Genomic DNA, 24,860 nt, shown 5'->3' on the forward strand with positions numbered 1-24,860 from the left:
TTATTTCAGGCTTGAAACATTTCGGGTGGCGCTTCTCTGATTTTCATTCTGGGCCTCATTTTCATCCTTACTCACTCTAGAACCATATGTATAAAAAAAGGATGTGGTGACAGGGAGCCGACAGCCATGTCCTGCTTCAGGGATCACCATTTCAGGACACTGGGCACCAAGTAGGACAAAGCCATGTCAGAACACCTTCCCCAGTCTGTCTTCCCCTTCCGGCTCTCTCCCCTGTCCCCATGCAGGGACAGGGAAAGCAAGACAAGGAGATCAGGTGTGGGTTTTGTTTGTTTTGCTTTGCTTTTAGTGCCTCCTGTCTCAAGTCCTAAAGAAAAAACATTTTTTCAAAAGTCTGTCATTTAAATGAGTTTTACTGAAGCTTCTTCATGCAGGGTAATCAGACATTACTGCAGATGTAAGGCTTCAGATAAATTTAGTGAGTCTGATCACTCTGTTTCTCTTCATGTTGGACTGCAAGCTTCCAACAAATTAGCTAAAAATAATATCCAAAAGATACTCACTCCAGGCAGAACCCAGGCAGAAAAAGAGAGAAATCATATTAATAATCACATGTAATTAAAAAAAATTTTAATGTTTATTCATTTTTGAGAGACAGATAGAGACAGACAGTGACGGGGGGGAGGAGCAGAGAGAGGGAGACACAGAATCCAAAGCAGGCTCCAGGCTCTGAGCTGTCAGCATAGAACCTGATGCGAGGCTCAAACTCACTGACCGTGAGATCATGACCTGAGCCAAAGTCGGACACTTAACTGACTGAGTCACCCAGATGCCCCAATCACATGTAATTTAAATGGTCTAAGCACTCCAACTAAAAGGTACAGATTATGAAGTTGGATAAAAAAACAAGAATTAATTCTATGCTGCCTAATAAGAAACCCTCTTTAAACGTAAGACAAATAGGTTAATATCAAAAGGATGGAAAAAGATATACCATGCTAACACTAATTAAAAGAAAGCCGGAGTGGTTATATCCACATCAACCAAAGTAGATTTTAAAGCAAAGAATGAATATTGAGGTAAAAATTACCACTTCATAATGATGTAAGAGTCAGTTCATCAAGTTAACACAAGAATCCTAGATGCCTGTGGACCTAATAAAGAGCCTCAAAACACATGATGCAAGAATGCACTAAACTGCTATGAGTGAATGCTAATGCCCTGCTTTTACGTTCTAACCAAATTACAGACATAGATAGGAAAGGTTTCATAAATAGCTGTTGCATGAATCAAATATCTGTTATATACCAGATACTTAGGGAGATCCCTTACATATCTCATATATATGCAGTATACTAGATAGATAGGTACATAGATATATAGATACATAGATGTCTTGGCAACAGCTTTGTTAGGTAGGTGGGCATTAATTCTGTTTTACAAACGAGAAAACTAGGACTCAAACCAATTAAGTAATTTGCCTAAAGTTACATAGCTAGTAACTGGTGAGCTATAATTAAAATCCAGGCTTGCCTGATTCCAAAACTCCTGCATTTTATTTTATTTTTTTTGTTTATTTATTTTTGAGACAGAGAGAGACAGAGCATGAACGGAGAGGGTCAGAGAGAGGGAGACACAGAATCCGAAACAGGCTCCAGGCTCCGAGCTGTCAGCACAGAGCCCGACGCGGGGCTCAAACTCACGGACCGCGAGATCATGACCTGAGCCGAAGTGGGCCGCTTAACTGACTGAGCCACCCAGGCGCCCCAAAACTCCTGCATTTTAAATTAGGCATATACTGCCCCAGTTCATGTTTACTTAAACCATAAAGTTGCACTAATTGCTTTTATCATTAAACTACCCTATAGGGTGTAAGTTCTACTACAGTTCTGTGAAACACACTGCTAAATCCACCATGCACAGGGAGAGCTTGGGATGAATCTGCAATAGTGGCAAAAATATAACATCTGCATGTGACTAACCAGCCAGGTTGCTCTCCCCACTGTATTGAGTCATGGGAAAGAGTCTGCATTTTACAAATGTTTCATTCATCCATTCCACAAATATTTGAAGCACCTACTGTGTTCTTTGAGGGATGAAAAAAATTAGGAGAATGACTCCTGCTTTCAAGGAGCTTTCAATCGAGCAGAGTTGATAAAAATCTAGACAATCCTAAAACAAAGGAGAAGGTGGGTGAGCTCACACAAAACATAAAAACAAAACCAAAAATAAAACTTTGGAGTTGCGAGCACAGAATGTGTCCCTAACTGAAGCATCGTAAAAATGGTCCCTGAAGAAGGTGTCAGTTGAACTGAGCCTTGAGGATTATAAAGCTTCTGAAAGTACCATTTCTCAGTTCAAGAGTGGTACAGGACTGGGGCACCTGGGTGGCTTAGTCAGTTAACTGTCTGACGTTGGTTCGGATCATGATCTCACTATTCATAGGTTCGAGCCCTGCATCAGGCTCTGTGCTGACAGCTCAGAGCCTGAAGCCTATGTAGGATTCTGTGTCTCCCTCTCTCTGCCCCTCCCCTCCCTCGCACTCTCTCTCTGTCTCTCAAAAATAAATAAAATGTTAAAAAAAGTTAAAAAAAAAAAAAGAGCGGTGCAGGAGGTGGCAAGAGAGAGGAGAAAGAAGAGACAAGACTATGGATAAATAATAGCTCTATTAAAAAAAAATCAAGTAATATTGAAAATTCATAACCTCCTGGTTAATATTAGGATCAAAATTTGTAGCCTAACTCAAAATAGTCTCATAGTATTTGTGCTTTTTCCTTTAAATGATATGCATAATGACTAATTATACTACATTCTGAAATTTCTTTAAAAAACTTGATTTCTCATAGCCAGTTGTTGAATATCATGGACACAGCTCTGGTACAAGCTATTGCTGAAGTCATAGCAATCTGGATCGAGTGAAGGCAAGCTGCATCAAATGCTGTTCAGCATATGCCCCAGATAGCACTGGGGTACTGACCCCGAGCCTCAGGAAGAAATGAACTCACCTGGCAGGCATCTTATGTTCTCCAGAGAGCGTTAATAGCGCCATTGGCAACTGGAATATACAGAACAGAGACGGGCCGAAGGGGGAGAAGCCAGAGCATTCAGAGGCAGCCCAAGGAAGTCACTGTGACCAATAAGCAAAATGTGCACACATCTATGGCGAGGAGACTCAGCGGCAAGAACCCTTGGCAATGGCCATACGCAGACAGCCACAGACTGCCAAGAGCCAACTACACGGGACCTACGAGTCTCTACTTCTTTTGTATTTGAACACCTACCCTGTGCCAGGCACTGTTCTTGGGACTGGAGACACTGCACTGAACAAGGCAAGGTCCCTCCCCTCACAGAACTTACACTGAGGTACAGAAGATAGATAATTAACAAGTAAATGACCACAACAAAATAGAGCCAGCTCTACCAATGCTTCTTCTATGCACATTCAGTGGAAACATCCTATATATTTGTTTCAATACAAGTAGATGAAACATGTAACTAAATCAAACAGTTTTCCTTCAGACAGGGGCCAAATTCAGCCCAGCCCACACTTACAGTCAGAGTAAAGTCGTAACAGTCAGGGAGCTCGTGATGACGAATGGTCTGCAGATTAATGGCCTTCAGTTTAAACTGCAGCTCCACTGTTAGGAGTCTAGGAAACAGAGGAGCCTTTAGTGCAGTGAAAACATGCACACACAAATATAAGTTATACTCCCATCTGCCTCCCTCACCTGTGAAAGTCCAGTGTTAAGTTGAGTTTATTTTCTTCCAATGTTCCAATGTGAAAAGGTTCATCGGGCTCTACAAAGAAACATTCTGCCATAGAAAGGAACAAAACATTCTGTAGATAGCCTAAAATAAATAAGTAAAACTGCATCTTGAAAGGATAATACATTTAAGACTAGATTATTCAGATTCTACTATTCTTCTGAATTAAGATTTAAAAGCCAAAAGTCAGTACCCCTTAGTTACAATGAATCATTTGTTTTTCAAGACACGAGTGGATGGAGGGCAGAAGACATGAATTCTGTCTCATGAGTCTTCTGTAGAATGCTATCTTCCTTCCTGAATCTGGAAGCCTAAATTTTGAGTCCCTTCTCCCTTTTTTGTATCCTAAGCATAAGTTTGAAGAACTTGGAGTATTTAAGACAAAATTGTCTAAGTTTAAAGGATCTATTTTTTTAAATACTATTTTCCCCTCTATACTAGACTATACTTAAGGGGAAAAAAAAAAAAAAAAAAAAAAAGGAAGACATGGGGCACCTGGGTGGCTCAGTCATGTAAACCTCTGACTCTTGATTTTGGCTCAGGTCAGGATCTCACAGTTCATGAGTTTGAGCCCCACATCGGCAGGGATCCACACACTGGGCTCCACACTGACAGTATGGAGCCTACTTGGGATTCTCTCTCTCTGCCCCTCCCCTGCTTGCTCTCTCTTTCTCTTTCTCAAAAATAAATAAACAAACAAACAAACAAACTTAAAAAAAGGGAAGACAGCATTTTAGAAGTTTTCACTAATCTGTACTGTAATCCTTTACTATCCTTCTCCAAAAAAACCTCCCAGTGGCTGTTGTTAAAAGTACTTGAAAATTTAATGTTTTAGGTACAGACTGTAAATAGAACTTTGCTAATAAGAATAAGCCACTGTAGGGGCGCCTGGCTGGCGCCGTCGGTTAAGCATCCGACTTCAGCCAGGTCACGATCTCGCGGTCTGTGAGTTCGAGCCCCGCGTCAGGCTCTGGGCTGATGGCTCAGAGCCTGGAGCCTGTTTCCGATTCTGTGTCTCCCTCTCTCTCTGCCCCTCCCCCGTTCATGCTCTATCTCTCTCTGTCCCAAAAATAAATAAATGTTGAAAAAAAAATTTAAAAAAGAATAAGCCACTGTATTCTAAACTCTGGTTCTGGTTTCTCCTTGAAATGACCCACAAAGATACTAAATAGTGAAGTGCAGTTGAGGGGAGGGAGTTTTATAGACATCGCAAATTTGCAAGTACAACGTCTTCTAAGGATAGTATAAGTCTATGTAACTGGCTTATCCAGCATAAGAGGCAGTGCTATATAGAGGTCAAGGATATAGTGGCTAAGAGCACAGACAGCCTGGGTCAGATTTCAGCACTGCCTCTTCCTAGCTCCATCTGGAATATATCACTTAACTCTCTGAGCCATACTTTAGTCTTCTATAAAATGAGGATAATAATACACCTTGCCTTATCGGTCTGTTGTTGTTGCTTTAAAAAAAAAAATCATGAGTTACAGTAAAGGGCTTGGGATGGTACCTGACACATGATAACTCCTATGTAGTTTCTCACTATGACCTAACAGTACAGACCAAATCAACATTTTCAGAGACAAAATTGCTAACTTTAAGTATAAATCAAGGAGTTAAAAAATAGAAGCTCTAGTTTTTTGAAGAACATTACCAGTCTCCATTTCTGGATCAATGTCAAAGGTATCATTTCCAGGACAGATGTTCCCTTGCTTGTAGAAGTGCTGACAGATCGCCATAGCAGACTGCTCGGTACCCTTGTTCTCATATGCATGATTCCCCACTGAGATGCTGCGCAGCTGCAAGTACTTGAACAGAAAAGAGAAACAGAAAATGGGAACACCAGCCAGGCAGAAATGAAGCCATGATTCCCTACCCAGCCCGTCTTTGAAATGGGCAGATCCCAACCTGCTTTCTGGATGGAGACATTCACATTCACACTGACATGCGTAGTACGCGACATGCTAATGTGCACCAGGACAGCAGCCAGAAAAAGCACTCAAGTTTTGGGCTCAAGTCTCATGTCTGTGACTGTGAGCAAGACACAAACTTTCTGAGCCTCTGGTTCCTTGTCTACAAAATTCAAGGTTTAACCCATGTCATCTCTGCGGTTCTTTCCTTCTTTAAAGAACTATGTTCAGGAACTGATCTGTGCATTCAGTGTGAATACAAACTGTATCTTTGAACTATTTCTTGTAAGATCAGAGTTCCGCTTTGCTGCTTTAATATAGGAAGGGGGATACAGTCGTTCCAAGCTAACTTGCAAAACTTAAAAAAATAGTTTCATCTTTATCTTTGCAAGAATAGTTTAGTCACTTTCACAGCAATATTCCCTCGTCCTGGGAGTCCTCTAAACAAACAAATGTAATTTTACCAATGAGAATCTTATGGTACTTTGGAATAACCATCAACTCAAACTCTGAATGCATTTCTGTAGAAGAAAAAAGGGTTTCAGAGCTTACTATGAACAATGCTGTTTGGCACAAGAAGTGATACGAAGATAGGGATATGGTAGCAGCCATCTCTTGGGTTTAGTGGGATGGACACACAGATAAATAATTCTACTATAAAAATGCATGTGAAAATGCTAAAATCAGTGAAAGAATCATTTGTAATCTGGGCCTAGGGGGATAGATGCTGAGCTGGGCCTTGTCCAGGCCGCCACCAGCAGCATTTTACCAGATCTGAGGCATGGTTCTCTGTTCTTATTTAACTGAGCCTCCCACAGCGTTTGATGCAGCCGAGTGCCTTCCCTTTCGCAGGATGCCTTCTCCCCTAGACTTCTGGGACACAGGCTCTCTGTCTCAGTCTCCTTTGCTGAATCCTGCTCCTGCCAACCTCTAGCTGTCAGAGCACCCTTGGATTCAGTCCTCCACTTCTTCACCCACATTCTCTCGGTAAGAGATCTCAACCAGCCCCACAATGAAACAAGATCTGTATGCCAATAGCTTCCAAATTTACGTCTCCTGACCTTTCCACCCAAATGCATACATGGGTAGCAATCTGCCTGCATGGCACCTCTGGTGTCTAAGAGGTATCTCAAATGCAAACGTGCAAACGGAAAAACCAGCTCCTTCCATGAAAATGCCCTTCTCAATCAGTGACTCCATAAGCCAATCAGGTTCACAGGCCGAAACTTAGAACCGATTCTTCACTCTCTTTTTCTCATACTCCACTTCCGGTCCATCAGAAAGTCATGCATTACTTTCAAATTATCTTCCAAATCTGACTGCCTCTCATCGCCTTGTCCACACCACCTCACCTCTCACCCTGACAAACTGAATCTCTTCCTACTGCTGTGGTCTTCCTGCTTCCCGTCCGCCTCTCACCACAGTCCAGTCTCCATATAGAACTCATAGGACTGCTGGGGCACCTGGGTGGTTCAGTCGGTTGAACATCCAACTCTTGATTTTAGCTCAGGTCAAGATCTCAGGGTCATGGGATCGAGCCCCATGTCGGGCTCTGTGCCAACAGTGTGCAGCCTGCTTGGGATTCTCTCTCTCCCTTTCTCTCTCTCTCTTTGACCATTGCTCACTCTCTCTGTGTCAAAATAAATAAATAAACTTAAAAAAAAAGAATGCACAGAATTGTTACAGGAATAAGCGAATTAATGCACGTAAAGCCGTTAGGACAGTGATACCCAAAACACGAACCTGTTCCAGACTCTGTTCGTGCTGTCCCTTCTCCCTGGAGGGCTCCTCCCTGAGATGGCTGCAGTCTGCCTCCCCACACTCTGGGCTGTCCTGCCCACCTGTCACTTATCAGGGGGCCTTTCCTGACCATCTCCACCCATTCACTCTGCCTGCTGCTGCTACCTTTTTTTTTTTTTACAGCACACTTATGTGTACTTATAACCAACTGACAAATGGTATCCTTATTTACTGCCTGTCTCTCCCTATTAGAATATGACTTCCTCAACTTTGTCTATTTGCTCACTGTAGTATCCATGTATCAAAAACACTATCTGATACAAAACAGATGCTAAATACTTGAGGGAACAGATATTAGCCTTTGCTAATATTAGAGTCTCTCCCCCACTGAAAGCCCTCCCATGGCTTCCGGTCTCTCTGAGAATAAATTCCAAAGCTCCTTTTCAGGGCCTGTAAAGCCCTAAGAGATCTAGCCCAGTCACACTCCCCTCCTTTGTATTTCCTCAAACATACTAAATGTATTCTGGCTTCAAGAGCCTTTGCTGTTGCTACTCCTTCAGCCTGGAATCTTCTTCCCCAGACTTCGAATCCTCAGAGAGGCCTTTTTTGACCACCTCGAAGAAACTGTTAACCCTCTTGTGCTACTTAATTTTACTCCATAGCACTCATTACTATCTGAAATCAAATGGTTTGGGTTAAACTTATTAAAATCCACCTCCTTTGGAGCACCTGGGTGGCTCAATCGGTTAAGCATCCAACTTCGGCTCAGGTCATGATCTCACGGTTCATGGGTTCAAGCCCGGTATCGGGCTCCGTGCTGACAGTGCAGGGCCCGGAGTGTGCTTCAGATTCCGGGTCTCCCTCTCTCTCTGTCCCTTTCCGCTCATGCTCTCTCTCTCTCTCTCTCAAAAGTAAACAAACATTAATTTAAAAAAAAATCTACCTCCTTCATTAGAATGTAAATTCCACAGGGCAAGGAATTTATCAAGGCTACTGCTCTAACCCCAGCACTTAAAACAGTAGTAGGCATAGAGGCGGTGCTCAAATATTTGTCAAATTCATGATAAGGTAAAAAATATTCTAACACTTTTATAGCAGAAGAGCAATAGTTGCTCTTCATTTATGAGAGCTAATCTCTTCACAGTGAAATGGTAAACTGCTAGGACAGGATATGTAATTACAGCACCAAGCTCTCCATTGGCCATGGGACTGGGAAAAGGAGCCAGAAATCCACAGTAATAAAAGTAAGCTGCATATGCTGTTAAGTAGCATTACGTCCTACATGCAGGGGGCAAACAGTATGACGTAGAGATAGTCAGTTTTGAGGTTTTTGTTTTCTATTCGAGGAAATAAGCGTATTACGCCTCGCTAAAGCTACTCTGAGCCAAATTGGTAGTTTTATTTTGGGGGTGGGAAGGTGTAAAAGGTAAACAAGTCCATTAAATGAAAACGAAGGGTAAAAGATATTGAGTGTAGTAAGGTCCCAAGTAGACCAGCGTGCCTGCAAGGTGGGGGGTGTGATGAGAAGGAAAGCTGGAGAACAAGCAGGGGTCATGAAGTCGAGTCATACAAGTACGGGCCCATCTGAGTGCCCACTGTCTGTGAGCCAATCCTCACAGGAGTTACCTAAAGATCTGAACCTCCTGACCATAGAAACTTGTAAGTCTTGAACCTTGTAAGACCTTGAAACATAAAAGACCCAAGGTGCAGGGCTGCAGGTGACCTGCTAACATTAGAGGATATGCTGTGGCCGGACTGCCTTGCTGTCCTCCTAAGACTGTTTGTGGAAGTCTGTGCGAGAGCTGGGTGGTCAGAGATAAGTGGTAGGACTGTGTCCAGCTAAGGGGCAGCCCTGGAGCTGGAGTCAGAGACTCTGGGGCAGGAATGTGGTGTGTGGGACTATGGCTGGAAGGTAGGTGACCTGTGGGACTGACCGATGGGGCCCCCAAGTGGCTGTGGCCTCTGTGGGGCTTTAATCAGGGCTGGGCGTCTGTCCTCACTTAACCTCTGCAGCTCTGCCTTGACAGAGGAATTTTTCACACAGACCCAGAATCCTGTGTAATAACTTATTCAATCTCCTTCTATTACTATAGATTTCTGGCCATTGACAGAAAGCCTTGGTGCCGTAAATACATATTTCATTCTGGTTGTTTGCTACCTCATGGTACAGAGATTGTCGCTAGATAATGAGGAGCCATGATTTCACTTTAATAATTTACTTTTTTTGGCAGTTAATCAATGTTACAATAAAATCATTGTCATGTATGACTTTAAGGCCTTACTTAATTTTTAAATGAACCTTCAGATCTTAGTTGCTATATATACTCTGCAAAGTTAATATTCTCATTATTGGTTAAGAGCCCCTGAAAGTATAAACTCTGAAGACTTAATGAGTACTTACAACCAGGGCCACGGTTAATAATTTTAAATCTTTGAAGCACTCATGCCAACCCCTAGCTCTGATTCTTTTAATGAAGCCTTTAAAGTTTCTGCCTCTCTGTCACTAAACAATAAGTTTTTCTCAATTTTTAGTTTCATAGAAGATTGATGGTGATATTTTTAAAAATAATTTAAAAATGGTTTTATACCTATCATCACAGAAATGTTCACCCTTCTACACTGGAATGTCAGTTTTTATTATATACATTGCTAACAGTTTCCCGGGCTGTTCTTTCTCCCAAGTAGGAACGCACATACTTGATTTACCTGGTTGACTGCAAAGATGATCTGATCATACACATCACTTTGCGTGTAGACTGCGTAAGTGTCATCCATTCGGTCCACATATCCTTTTAAGAAGAGGTGTTTGAATGCTATAGTGTTCTCTTCCTTGAAAGCTACAACCATCTGGTTACTCAGCCCAAAAAAAACCAGCTTCAAAGAAAAAAAAAAAAAGAAAGGAAAAGAGGGTGAAAAACCAATGAAATAAAAGGTCTCCATATAATGACCAATTTATCTATTCCAGATTCAATGTTTAATTAATCCTGAATGTATTCAATAGAAATTAAACTTTCTGTAGCTGTTAATTAATTAGACCTTAAAGAGAAGGTGGGCTTCTAGTTTTAAAATGAAAGAAAATAAGGGCGCCTGAGTGGCTCAGTCAGTTAAATGTCCAACTTCGGCTCAGGTTGTGATCTCACGGTTGATGAGTTCAAGCCCCATGTTGGGCTCTGTGCTGACAGCTCAGAACCTGGAGCTTGCTTCCGATTCTGCATCTCTCTCTCTCTCTCTCTCTCTCTCTTTTTCTCTCTGCCCCTCCCCCACCTGCACTCTGTCTCTCTCACTCTCTTAAATATAAACATTAAAAAAATGTTTTTAAATAAAAATAAAATGAAAGAAAGTAGCTTTGCACATTTTCATGTATGATCTTACTTAGGATGTTGCCCCCACCACTAAAAGCTTTATTTCAGAGAAGTCCTTGTTTAGGAATTTAGAGAAGCTAGGTCACTCTGGCTAAAGAAATGGGAAAGTTTCTTTAAGAAAGAAATAATGATGGAAACCCCTGAAGTATGTGCATAACTTGGGTGAGGACATTTGAAGAGCTCAGGGAAAAGACAAAGAAGGTGGAGTACAACTTAGCACTTTGGTGGGGGACATTGAGGATTCCAGCATAATCCAATCGAAGGACCACCAAGAAAAAAAATGTCAACAGAAAAACTGGAGGCAGATGGTCCAGGGGGCTTACAGGGCAAGTAAAAGATCTTTAAATGGCGAGCGTCTGGGTGGTTCAGTCAGTTGAGCATCCAACTTCAGCTCAGGTCATAATCTCTCAAGTCAGTGAGTTCAAGCCCCGCATTAGGCTCTGTGCCGACAGCTCGGAGCCTGGAGCCTGCTTCAGATTCTGTGTCTTCCTCCCTCTACCCCCTCCCCCGCTCACATTCTGTCTCTCTCTCTTTCAAAAATAAAATAAAAACAAAAAAAATTTTTAAAAGATTTTTAATGATTTATGCAGGACATCAAGAAGGTTTTGAAGAAGGTGTACAATGCAATATAAGAAATACCTTAAATAAGTCTAAATCCTCCAATCAAACTATTATATTTAATTTCACCATTTAATTACCAAAACTGTGACAATAAGGCCAAAAATAAAAATATCCTCTCGACTGACCTCTAAATTAAAGAATGTTAACAAACATATCCTTACATATTCATGAAGGATTGACAGCAGAGTTTTATATGAAACTCAGTTATTCATGCTTAAAATCGTTGTTTAACTGCATTGCTGTGGTATTAACATAAGCTCTTTCAGTCATAGCTGAAACTTTATGTACTCAAAGTCTCTCTTCCCTCCAAAACCATCTCAGTCTCTTGCTCTTTTGCACGTCCTCTCTCTTGCTCACTCTCACTTGTTCTCACTCTGTGACACACACACACACACACACACACACACACACACACACACACTGTAACTTTAGAACATACACTCTAACATACACTCTGGATCCCAGAACAATGCAGGGTGTATTTTATATGGAAAAAGGGAACAACATTGAGCACCTAGGTGCCATACCAGGAGCTTTCCTCATACGAATCCCACAGTACAGTTCCTAATATACCCATTTTATAGATGGGTACATAAAGGCAAAGAAGTTAAATAATGTTGTTCAAGTCACATCACTAGCAAGGGTGTAGCCAAAATCTGAACCCAAGTCCAACAGACTAAATCCAAGCTCTAGCCACCCTGGCATGCTACACAAAGTAGTCCAGGGTCTTATTGGGGAAAAGTAAAGCACACAAATCTTTTCTCTTTTCACCTCTCCTCATGATGTGTGTCCTACACCCCACATATATCAGTGCTCTCCTCCTAACTGGACTTGTGTTTCTGAAGAGCCTCTTTAAGCCAAGTATCCCATTTAAATCCCAATAAGATGACAGCTTGATGTTCTACGGATTTTACAACTAATGAAGCTGATGACTGAAAAGCCTCCAGAGAATTCCTAAAGGCCAATTACCAATGCAGTCAAATACATGAGTACCTCCCTCACGCGAGCACTGAGCTGGGTCCAGAGGATGCGATGTGAAAACAGCAGTCCCTGCCCTCAAAGGTGCACCCATGGCAGAGAGAGAGCCATTGTAATTCAGAGACTAAGCCCGGTAGTGGGGAAAGGGAAAATTTTAGTAGGGTGCCCGTCATCAAAGACACCTTTCTTTTGTTGCTGCAGACACAAAATCTCCAAGTGAACAGAAAGACCACCTTCTCTCCCCTGAAAAGTGGGAATCTGTCACCAAGTCACACTTGCTCAGTCACAAAGTTTTTACGTCACCTCTGCTTGGTTGCTGCAGTACAGATTGAGGAAACATCACAATTAAGAAAAACTCTCAGTTCCTTTTAAGAACGTCCCTAAATGCCTTTTATATGTGTATTACTAACAGGCTTAACATCTTAAACCACTGGTCAATTTTCCTCTTGGGCACCCTAGGAAACAGAGGATGGTTAGATGAGCTCCCTAAAAGATTTAGGAGTAATTAAGAACACAAGTCTTAGAATAAAACCTGAGTTGAGTCTCAGCTCTCCTCTTCTAGTTTCCTGACTATGACAATTTTACTTCAGGAAGCCTCAATATTCTCATCCGTGGACATAGGGATACCACTACTTACCTCTGACTTAAGAATTGAACATGATGATGCTTAGCCCCCAATATAGCAAACACTCAAGTGGTAACAATCATACTAAGTAGCAGATATTCATGTTCATCTGACACAGGCTTTGCCCTCTACTTATCAGAAACAACACAGATAAAAATTTTCACTATTGTGATGCACTGTATTATCACCTGGAAGAATTTCAATTCCCACTTGCCAAATATTATATGGAGAACTGAACACCCATTTTAATGGTGACATATCAGAGAGAGCAAGCACCTGCCTCTAAACTCTTGATTCTGCCACTGACTAGTCATGTGGCTTTTTAAAAACTCTATAAGCATCAGTTTCCTCTTCGGTAAAATGAAGGATGCTAGTTTTTATCCAATAGAAGTGTTATTATCATTAAATGAAATAATGTCCTGGGAGAGAGTAGTCACTCAAATGTTAGTTTCATTTACGTAACACAAGTGTGAGAAATTTAGGCAAAAATTCTACCAACTTCATATGATTGTAGAAATCCCCTTAGCTTCTAACCTTAAGCATTTGTGCCCAACAATCAGTTAAGATTAGTCATTTCAGGGCTTTAAAGTTTTTTTTCCTTGAATACTTGTTATTTATTTACATATGCATTTTTTCACCAAGTTACGTATTAATAAAAATAAACCTATCACATCTATTTTTCCTGTTAATATCTGCTTTTAATTTTGCTCTTTTGCTTTTAAGGAGAGATCATTACTCTTACGAGTAGGAAAATATATCTTCACAAGAGTAAATCATAACCAGTATATATAAAGAATTGCAGGGGCGCCTGGGTGGCTCAGTCGGTTGAGCATCTGACTTCGGCTTGGGTCATGATCTCACGGTCTGTGAGTTCGAGCCCTGCATCAGGCTCCGTGCCGACAGCTCGGAGCCTGGAGCCTGTTTCGGATTCTGTGTCTCCCTCTCTCTCTGACCCTCCCCCGTTCATGCTCTGTCTCTGTCTCAAAAAAATAAATAAACGTCTAAAAGAAAAAAGAATTGCAAAATATGGTTTTCCCCAAAAATGTCAACAGAAGACGAGGAAATGAGATTCAAACTCTGCTAAATTGAAGTCTCGTATTTCACTGTGTATGCCACTCATTTTTAGTTAACTCCACATTTTTCCACATTGCTCAGTGTTGGGGTTCCCATGATCACAGGGTTCCCATGATCACAGGGCTGTGAGAATCCAGATACTTGCCTTAACAGAAACCTTTGAAATTTCTGAAAAGAGAGAAATTCCCAGGAAACTAACGAGGAGGGTAAAGACTCCTCTGGTTGGGCAACAGCTAGTTTTACATGGATGATTTAAAAACCTCCAGCTTCTCTATTGGAAACCGAATATTAAAATCTTCTTTTCCTAAAAACTGATTCCATTTTGTGACCAAAATTGTAATTTAATGAAAGATGAGAAGGAAAATAATCAAGGAAAAAAAAAAACAACACCCCAAAGTCTTCTTTCACAAATATTGAAGGGAGAAGGGTTTAAGATTGTATGTTTCCTAATTTATTGTTCTCCATTATACATACAGTTCAAAGCTATGCAAAACCACTGTCCATGCTCCTTTTTGTTACTAAAAGAGGCCTTCACTAAACTCATGATTTGAGACGCTTACCTGTATAGTCACCATCGCAATTTTTAGAATTTGTATGCCAAGCTTCCATGGTTTTCTACCACGAGCCCAGAACTTCTCACAAGGATTCATGAAAAAAAATTTGAGTTTTCGCCTCATCTGGTCTTCTAACAGAAGCTCCTCAGAGGGCGATGTATGCTGGTTAAAAGTGCAGTGATTTTCCTCTTCTTGAGAGCTGCAGCTACTGATGACAACCTCGGGATTTGCCATCTCTAGGGAGAGGAAAAAAAAAAACAAAACTATTTACATTCTATAAGTGAAGGTATAAATTTATATTCTTTGCTATCACAGGATAGTTGAAGAAGCCCAAACAAAAGATCTGGTTTCGACTAAGCCCCATTGTTCTAAAGGGCACTTTAGATATTTACAGAACCAATTAGAATTTTGTTTCAATTACTAGGTAAATTTTCACCTGGTTGAAAGTTACTGCCCTCAAGGGCTACTCCTATTAGTAAATGATCGTATGTACATATATATAGTACGTATACACTTTCTGCCTCATTCTGTGACAGAGGTAGTTAGAACAGGGTGACCTGCAAGCCTATGTAATGGTTTTAGAAGGTAGGTGGACCCTGAAATAACAGGCAAAATTTTGTATATATGAAGATATGGCCATTTTTCCTGCAGTGATACTTAAAAAAATTTTTTTTAATGCTTATTTTTGAAAGAGAGAGAGAGAAAGAGACAGTGTGAGTGGTGAAGTGCAGACAGAGAGGGAGACGGAGAATCCGAAGCAGGCTCCAGGCTCTGAGCTGTCAGGACAGAGCCTGACGTGGGGCTTGAACTTGTGAACCGCGAGATGATGACCTGAGCTGAAGTCAGACGCTCAATCAACTGAGCCACCCAGGCACCCCTGTGCAGTGATACTTAACGTTTCACCATATTATCAAAATAAGTTTAAAACCGGAGTTAAAGGTAGCAAGATGTGGTGCAGAGAACTAAAACCGTGTTTGGTGTCTAAAATCGGTTCTACGACTTGACACCTCTGTGACCTTAGATAAGTCACTCAGCCTCTCTGAGCCTCAGTTTTCTCTTCTGCAAAATAGTAAGAACAATACCTATCCTCATGTATTCTGATTAAATACAAATGCAAATAAAGCCCTAGCAGTGGTTCCAACACTGAGCAAGCAGCCTCACTCTCCCTATGGCCCAAACAGCCAGGTCAGCTTCCTGAACAGGCAACAGGATTCTTAAGGGGCAACGGAGGCTCAGGAAACTTATCTGTTCTATGAAGGGGAATGCAGGAGCTTAATTTAAGTCCAAATTGCAATCAGCCATATCACTTGCATTTGACTTTTATTGAGGACCTTATATATATGTAGCACATTTTACTTTTCAAAGTACCTCGTATCTATTATCTCTTTTATCTCTTTGAAACTAGATGGGGCTAATTTTATTGTCTTTGTAGTCAGCATTTCCAATCCAAAATGACAAAGACATCACTCCAGAAGCAGGGGCTTATCTTGGATTTTCACTCCGACCAATATTGATATTATGGAAACCTGTTCAAAATAAAATACCCCCAACCACCTGGCAAAGTAGAGTTCTTCCATGTAGAAGAGAAAGGCTGGCTCTGTGTGATGCTGTTACAGTGACTTCTGCTCAGAGATCAAGGTGGGGGAGGGATTAAACCAAACTATAATAATACAACCTCTAACAAGTTACTGTTTAGGTAATACACTGCTTTCCAAATATAGAATCCCACAGTTGATTCTGATTCAAACATTCTTAGCAAACCCAACAGCTCCAAATAATAGATATTGGCTATAAAAACTAGCCACGGGGAAGCTTTTAAAAATCTTGATTAATAAAAAGATTAACAAGAAGACTGCTGAGTCAGCAAAGCATAAAGCCTATTTACAATGGCATGAAAATACAATATGCAATACCTTCACAATGCAATAATTATGATCGAACTCATTCAAGTATGGTTCTTACGTCTTAAAATGCCTGTCAAAGTATGAGTACGGAAACTCTCAGGTAAAGACGTAGGGGAGAGAAAAAAAGCTATTAATCCCTTAAGATTTTCATTCAAGAACATTTTATTTCCTTCTTCAAAAACGAGCAGTTAGAGACTTCATCAATGGGACTTAAAAGGAACATGATTTTATGTTCATCACAACTCTCACGTGACTAACCATTAGTAATGAAGCAGGTAATAATAGTGCATGTTGGTAAATTACAGACTTGAGGACACACTAAGCCCTTTCTATTTTGATACAGGGAAAAGTAAACTTTCAAGTAGGCACGCCGTGTAACAGCAACCCACAGGAACAAAGAGAAAATGAGACAACGGCAATCAATTTATGGCACCAAGCTGTCCCGGAAGCAAGGAATTTCATTCACAAGGACTGGCCGCTACACTTGCTGCAAACGTTGGCTTTCCCAAAGTCACACAAGCCCTTCCTGGGGTGCACTTTAGAAAGTGCCAGGTGTCCGGACCCTGAGGCGCCGAAGGAGTGCCCGCCAACCACCCTTCACAGCCACCCGGGGGCGCCGCGCAGGATGCGGGGTAGGTGGAGACGCCCGGCAGGAGAGAGCCTATCCGCGGTATCAGACGCGCTCTTACAATCTACAAACTGACACACAGAGGCTGTTTATTCACGGAGATGAGACGCTTAACTGGAGTCAGCTGCAGAAAATAAGAGAAAACCAGGGAATATGTGTGTGAATAGTAAAAACCTCAGTTGACAAAGGAACGCAACCTCATTTCTTCAGAAGCGCTGTCTCACTCCATCAGACTCAAAACTCCTCTCTTCACCCCTGCCACCCCCGCAGCAGCGTCCCCGCTGACCTTGCGCTGGCAGGTGCAGCCGCAGCTGGCCCTCCTCCCAGGCCTCCGCGTCACCAGCAACTTCGGACGGCCCAGCTTGGCTGGAGGCCGCTTTCGCCCCGCGCAGGGGTCCCGGCTGAGCACCCCCATTTCCATCCGCCCCCCGCGCCGCTAGTAAAGGCCACTCGAGTCACGAGACGCTGGCTGCGCAACTTCTGGACCATCCCTGAGCCCCCGGCCGCCCCCCAGACGGCAAACCCCTCCCCAGCTCTTCCAGGGCAAGACTCTGGCCGCAGGTGGCTTCAGCTCTCGGGGTCCCTGCCTCAGGCTTCCGGGTGGGCGAAGGCCTGGACGGGGGTTGCGCGGCAGAGCCTCCCGCCCGCGCAGCTGGGGTGCGGGTTGACCCCAGCCGGGGGCCCCCCACCTACCCCACTGACCTTGGGCAGGCTGCCGAGCGGGCGCTGTGCGGAACCGCTGCAGCTCGCACCCCGCTCCCACCTTCGTCCCTTCCATGGCGCCAACGTCCGGGGGTCCTGACCCTCTCGCAGTGTGTCACCGACGGCTCCCAACATCGCGGTCCCTCCCTGCACTCCGCGGGCGCCGTTCCCACGACACCTGATGCCTCCGGGCGGTGCCGGGCTCGACTCACCTGGGGAAGGGGGGTGGGGTGGCGCTGTCAGCGGGTCAGGCAGGGGGGTGTCAGGTCTTCTGCGCTGCAGGGGGAGCGGCAGGTTCGCGCGCCGCTCTAGAAGCCTCTGAAGCTCTGCTTAACCCGGTCCAGCTGGAGCCCGGAGGCCGTGAGTCGCCGGCGGTGGCATCCTCCTCGCCGCCGCTTTGACTCGTGACCCTCCTCCCCTTTGTCCCACTCTTTTCCACGCCCTTTCTGGGTAGTCTTTCAGCGGGCCAGGTGGTGCGAAGGAGGCCTCCGAACGAGCCCGGAGCGGTCCGGGTCTCGGGCACCCTTTCACGCCCCTCCCGGTTCCTGTAAACAACCCGCATAGCCCTACTCGGGTTTCTCCAGTGCTCAGGGGCTTCGGCGAGGTAGGTGCAAAAAAGTGCGTGGGCTCCGGGCTTCCGACAGCAAAGGGGCCTCCCCTCCTGGCCGAAGGCTCTCACACGCTTGTGGGGCGGGGGTAGACATGAGGATGGGTGTAAAGGGCCTGGCTGCGGGTCAGTGCTCAGTGCTCTCCAGCAGCCGTCCATTCTGAGGTCTGCAAACGGGGGAAATCGTGAAATTTGTAAGACTTTTCAAGCCTGAGCCTTTTACCCTCTCTAGGCCTTCCAGCTTTGCAGAATTTCTTTTGAAGCAATTAATTAGACTCCACTAGGCTGGGTGCTGGGGACAGAAAGAGCCCTGGAAAGCTCTTAGAAGAAATAAAAGCTGGACTCTGGACATACTTGAGGTAGTGATGAAGATTGTGTGGCCAAACATTAGCCAGACTGCTAAACCTCCTAAGCTCAGCTGTGCCTAGGATTACATTTTTTTGTAAAATCCAGTTTTAGCAAGAACCTTGCCAAGTCAGTTTAACCAACACCCCCGCCCCCAATATCTGATCATCTTCAGTATGTAATTGTGTTCCTCACCCTCCACCAGCCCCCATGAAGTCTGGTCACCCTGGCCGTTTTCAGCGAGAGTCCTGTTAGGTGGGTTTAGCCAAAACTCCCCTGATCTTGTTTTCTCTTGGTAATTTTCCATTCACTGACCCCTGTCTTGTTCCTGGGCTATCAATTCCCACTTGCCCATGCTGTATTACCAGTTCAGCCTCATCTCTCTTTCCCCACTGTAAAATCCCATTGCAGGGGTCCCTGTAACTATCAGGATGGTCCTAAATAAAGTCTGCCTTACCATGTTTATAAAGTGTCATCCAATCTTTTTTTCTTTAAAAGTAGATCTTCCACTATAACCTCTTTCTTCACGAATTCTTTTTAAAAATTAAACCTAAGTTGACTTGTCAGAAAGAGATCAGGAACTTTAATTAATTTTAAATACAACCGCATCAGGTTTGTTTTGATTTTTTTTTTTTTTTTTTGCCATGGATAAATTTGTAAAAGTCACTGAATATCCATAACAGATAATTGCCCCAAATTATATCAAGAGCTGTCAGATCTTTTAATACATTTTATAAAACCTTTCTTCAAATCCTAAACCAGTTTGCATCGATAATTTATAAACAGAAGTATCTTTTCTTGCAATGGAATACAAGAATTTTATGCTGCTCATAAACCTGAATCCCAGGTGCTGTGAACAAGATAGATATTCAAAAGTGCCCAATTGGCACACTTGATTCTCAAGTGCAATTTGGAAAATATAATTTAATCTCTAATGTCTTGTATGCCTTCCCATGATTTAACACTATCTCCTTACCATAACAGTGAAGTCTTCATAACAGTGGGAGTTTGAAATGCCTGATTGTTCAGGAACAATCTCAACTTTGGAGAGGTTCACAGGCATAAATGATGACCCTCACTTAACCCTAGTTGGAGCTGAGTTAAGTAAACTGAAGAAAGTTGAGTCAGACAAATGGGGGCCCACATTCCCTTTTATACCATTTACTGACTGACTGTGGGGAATTACTGAGTCTCTCCACCTCCCCATTTCCTTCTATGTATAATCTGTCAAATGAAAGGAATGATAAATTTTAATTAATAGTATACATATAAAGCACATAACACTTTGCCTGGCATATTTTATGTGCCTGTAACTATTGATCTGTTTTTATATTTTTGGAAAATCTAAATTAATGAAATGATCAACCACGTTCATGGATTGCAAGACTCAATATTATTAATATAATTCTCACCAAATTCATTCATAGTTTCAACCCAATCCCAATCAAAATTCCAAAAAGCTGTTTGGTAGAAATTGACAAGCTGATTCTAAAATTAACATGTAAATACAAAGAGCCAAGAATAACCACAGCAATTTTTAAAAAAATGTTTATTTATTTATTTTGAGAGAGAGAGAGAGAGCGCACACACAAGCCGGGGGAGGGGCAGAGAGAGAGGGAGAGAGCAAGGATCTTAAGCAGGTCCCACTCTGTCAGTGTGGAGCCCCATATGGGGCTCAATCTCACGAACTGTGGGATCATGTCATGAGCCAAAATCAAGAGTCAGATGCTTAACCGACTGAGCCACCCAGGTGCCCCTGACCACAGCAACTTTTAAAAATAAGGACAAAATTGGAGAACTTGCCTCACCTGATTTTAAGATTTATTATAAAGCTATATAAGCAAGACAGTTTGGTATTCATAAAAAGAGACATATAGAGTCTATGGACATATAGAATATACATAGACAATGGAACAGATGAAAGAATCCAGAAATAGATCCACACATATATATGATCAATTTATTTTTCTCCCCTTTTCTCTTTTGCTTTTTTAATGTGAAATTAGTATTTCACTTATTTTGTACTCGGTTATGTCTCCCGTTTTTTTTATTGTTGAGGTACAGTTGACACACAATGTTGTATTAGTTTTGCCATACAATTCTACACCATAACACCATAACAATTCTACAATTCTATGCATTACTCAGTGCTCACCGTGGTAAGTGTAGTCACCATCTGTCAGCAGACAATGTTATTACAATATTATTGACTATTTTCCCTATGCTGTACTGTTTTTCTCTGTGTACGGTCATTTGATTTTTGACAAAGGGGCAACGTAGAGGGGAAAATTAAACCTCAACAATCAACATAATAATATTATTGACTCAAAGGAATGTACTGACATCAAATCAAAAGGAAGACAGGAAATGCTGACGTGTACAGTCAAAGATGAAGGTCAACATCTCTGGAAAGCATGACAAGAGCACATTAGACGGCAGCAGTTAAGATCTAATCCATCTTGCTTGTTATCGTTGTCATGTTATAAGCGTGTGTTCCTGGCCTTACTGGCGAGTACTTGTTGCAAATAAAATAAACATTAATATGTTTATATACATAGAATACATTATGCTAATCCTATGGATGGTATTTCAAGAAATACCAAGTTTTGTAAGAAAAATAACTCCCTAAATTGGTAATGTCAACATATTTCTTTTTCTTTCTTTTTTTTTTTCATGTATGTGGTTGATCTTGCTAGGAGATCCAAATATTACATTATTCGAATATAGTCCAATCATGTTTGCTGCAATTTGTGTTAGAATATGTACTAAAAGATATAGTTCTTTGTAAAACAGACAAAATATTTTCACTGCTGAAAAAGTAAATGAGTTTATATAAAGCAACGTATGCCCTAATGCCCAACTGGGTAATGCTTTTGGAAGCGCTTCATAAAACGAAACCAACATTGGGGTGCCTGGGTGCCTCAGTCGGGTTCAGTATCGGACTCTTGATTTCGGCTCAGGTCATGATCCCAGTGTCGTGAGATAGAGCCCCACTTCGGCTCCGTGCTGAATGTGGAGCCTGCATAAGATTCTCTCTCTCTCTGCCCCTCTTCTCCTCCCTACCCCTCCCTCTGTAAACACACACACACACACACACACACACACACAACAAAAAAACTAAACCAACATCACAGAGTGAGAGAAATTTTTCCTTATCTGGAATCTTTGTCACAAAACAAAGATCAAATCTGTTGGATAAGACAATATTTTATGTGTTTTAAATTATCATTTGAAGAATAACTTTTTAAGTGTTAATTTTTTATTTTTAAAAATGATTTTTTATTTAGTGGCGCCTGGGTGGCTCATTTCGTTAAGTATCTGACTTCGGCTCAGGTCATGATCTCGCCGTTCGTGATTTTGAGCCCCGTGTCGGGGTCTGTGCTGACAGCTCAGAGCCTGGAGCCTGCCTCGGATTCTGTGTCTCCCTCTTTCTCTGCCCCTCCCCTACTCGCACTGTCTTTCTCTCTCTCTCTCTCTCTCTCAAAAATAAACATTAAAAACATTTAAAAACAATGATTTTTATTTAGAATTTATTTTGCATTAATGCTTTCTTTTTTTAATGACTTCTTTAATGAAATGTCTGTAATAAGTAGTGATCACTGCTGCATGTAATTGAAATACACAATCTTGTCCAATATTATTCATAATAATAATAAACCTTACACCATGCTTTTATTATCTTTTTTTTAAAAAAAATGCTTATTTTTGAGAGAGAGAGAGAGAGCAGGGGAGGGGCAGAGAGCAAAGGAGACAGAGAAGCCCAAGCAGGATCCACACAATCAGCATAGAGTCTGTCTCAGGGCTCGAACCCACAAACCATGAGATCATGACCTAAACCAAAATCAAGACTCCACTGTTTTTTTTTTAATTTTTATTTTTTAACGTTTATTTATTTTTGAGACAGAGACAGACAGAGTATGAATTGGGGAGGGTCAGAGAGAGAGAGAGACACAGAATCTGAAATAGGCTCCAGGCTCTGAGCTGTCAGCACAGGGCCTGACACGGGGCTCAAAATGACGAACTGCAAGATCATGATCTGAGCCAAAGTCAGACGCTCAACGGACTGAACCACCCAGGCACCCCTATTATATTTTTTAAAAAAATAATATATAATATATTATATATATATTATAAATATAATAATAATAAAGCTCTGGAACTTTTAGTATAACCCTATCACAAGCAAATGATTAATTGTTCATTATTATGGTTACTCATTATATTTCAAAAACATGTAAATAAAGTGTTAGGAAAAATACAAAATAACATGATCTCAGGAATTTCATTTTTGTGTTGTTCCTGAATCCCACAGATTAATATCTGTTGGGAATTGGGAAACATTACCACAGTAACTAATGAATACCTACAGTATTCTTTGCATCTGATGAATAAAAGAGAGCTTTTTCACATCTTTATCTTCTTACTGTCTCCAAAATCCTGTTTCAAGGTCCAGATGAAGTTCTCAGGTAGCATGAGTGTTAAGTCACACATATGTCAACCCCAAATATTTTTCACCTTTCTCTTAATATGTTTATATACTCATCTTTCCCCTTTAATTCCTTCTCCTTTTAAAATTAAAATGTTTACTTATCAAAACATATATTCAACAATCTTCTATATTCTTTTTTCTAATTTTTTTTTAATGTTTATTATTGAGGGGCGCCTGGGTGGCTTGGTCGGTTAAGCGTCTGACTTCGGCTCAGGTCATGATCTCACGGTCCGTGAGTTCGAGCCCCGTGTCGGGCCCTGTGCTGACAGCTCAGAGCCTGGAGCCTGTTTCGGATTCTGCGTCTCCCTCTCTCTCTCTGCACCCTCCCCTGTTCATGCTCTGTCTCTCTCTGTCTCAAAAATAAATAAACGTTAAAAAAAAATTAATGTTTATTATTGAGAGAGAGACAGAGCATGAGTGGGGGAGGGACAGAGAGAGAGGGAGATACAGAATCTGAAGCAGGCTCCAGACCCTGAGCTGTCAGCACAGAGCCTGATGTGGGGCTTGAACTCACAGACCACAAGATCATGACCGGAGCTGAAGTCAGACGCTTGACTGACTGAGCCACCCAGGCGCCCCAACAATCTTGTACATTCTATTAAGAATATTAGGTCCTATGGATAGAAATATGAATAAAACATAGTTCCTGCTCTTAAAGATCTTACAGTCTAGAAGATTTTTTAATTTTAAGAAAACTGCAAATACAGAAAAGCACAACAAATAATAAAAATACTCATGGCCCCCAAATTCAACAAATTTTACAGGTCATTTATTTCCAGTCTTTCTATTTTACAAGAAATAAAACATTATAAAGTTAACCATCCCTCCCCAAGTGTAACCTTCTGTCACGAATTGGTATAAATCACCGCCATAGTTATTTTCTCACATACACATACCCGTAATAAATAGAAATCACTCCTGTGTGTTTTTGTTCCCAAAGATGGCATTGCTCTGTATGTAATCTGCAACATTTACCTCTCCATTTTGGTTCCAAGCTATGTCCATGCAAGTTTGTTTATTTTAGCAGCTTTATGGTAATTTATTGACTAAATAAAAACAGTATCCATTTCCCACCTAAAGGACATTTAGGTTATTTCTATCTTTGGCCATCACACCGAAATTCTGAAGTAAACATCGATGTACCATTTCCTCATTCATGTATGTAAGAGTTCCTCTAGGGTAAATATCCAGGAGGAAAGAACCTTTTTTGTTTTAAAGTTTATGTATTTATTTTAAGAGGGACAGAGACAGCATGAGTGGGGGAGGGGCAGAGAGAGAGAGAGGGAGAGAGAGAGAATCCCAAGCAGGCTCTGAACTGTCAGTGTGGAGCCCGATGTGGGGCTCGAACCCACAAAGCCATGATTTCATGACCTGAGCTGAAACCAAGACTCAGACGTTCAACCCACAGAGCCACCCAGGCACCCAGGGAGAGAGAGAATCCTAAGCAGACTCCCTGCCCAGCACACAGCCTACACAGAACTTGATCTCACTCACAACTGTGAGATCATGACTTGAGCTGAAATCAAGAGTTGGACACTCAGTCAATTGAGCTTCCAACTCTTGATTTTGGCTCAGGTCATGATCCCAGGGTCAGGTCGTGG

General features: G+C 41.9%; 1 protein-coding gene across 2 annotated transcripts in view; it reads right to left on the reverse strand.

Annotated features, from left to right (window-relative positions):
• MCOLN3 (mucolipin TRP cation channel 3) overlaps window positions 1–15,483 on the reverse strand; it is a 29,136-nt gene extending 13,653 nt beyond the window's left edge. Inside the window, exons 1-5 of one of the 2 annotated variants that reach the window (XM_053214340.1) lie at window positions 14,591–15,483; window positions 10,077–10,244; window positions 5,375–5,528; window positions 3,687–3,756; window positions 3,511–3,607 (exon numbers count right to left, since the gene is read on the reverse strand). In XM_053214340.1, coding sequence (XP_053070315.1) covers window positions 3,511–3,607; window positions 3,687–3,756; window positions 5,375–5,528; window positions 10,077–10,244; window positions 14,591–14,818 — 717 coding nt within the window. In that variant the 5' untranslated portion in view covers window positions 14,819–15,483. Of the gene's footprint in view, window positions 1–3,510; window positions 3,608–3,686; window positions 3,772–5,374; window positions 5,529–10,076; window positions 10,245–14,590 lie in introns of both variants that reach the window. The other variant, XM_027058725.2, reaches the window with a different exon arrangement.
• Between the last annotated feature and the right edge of the window lie 9,377 nt (window positions 15,484–24,860).

Source organism: Acinonyx jubatus, chromosome C1 (assembly GCF_027475565.1).
Source record: "Acinonyx jubatus isolate Ajub_Pintada_27869175 chromosome C1, VMU_Ajub_asm_v1.0, whole genome shotgun sequence".
NCBI lineage: Eukaryota > Metazoa > Chordata > Mammalia > Carnivora > Felidae > Acinonyx > Acinonyx jubatus.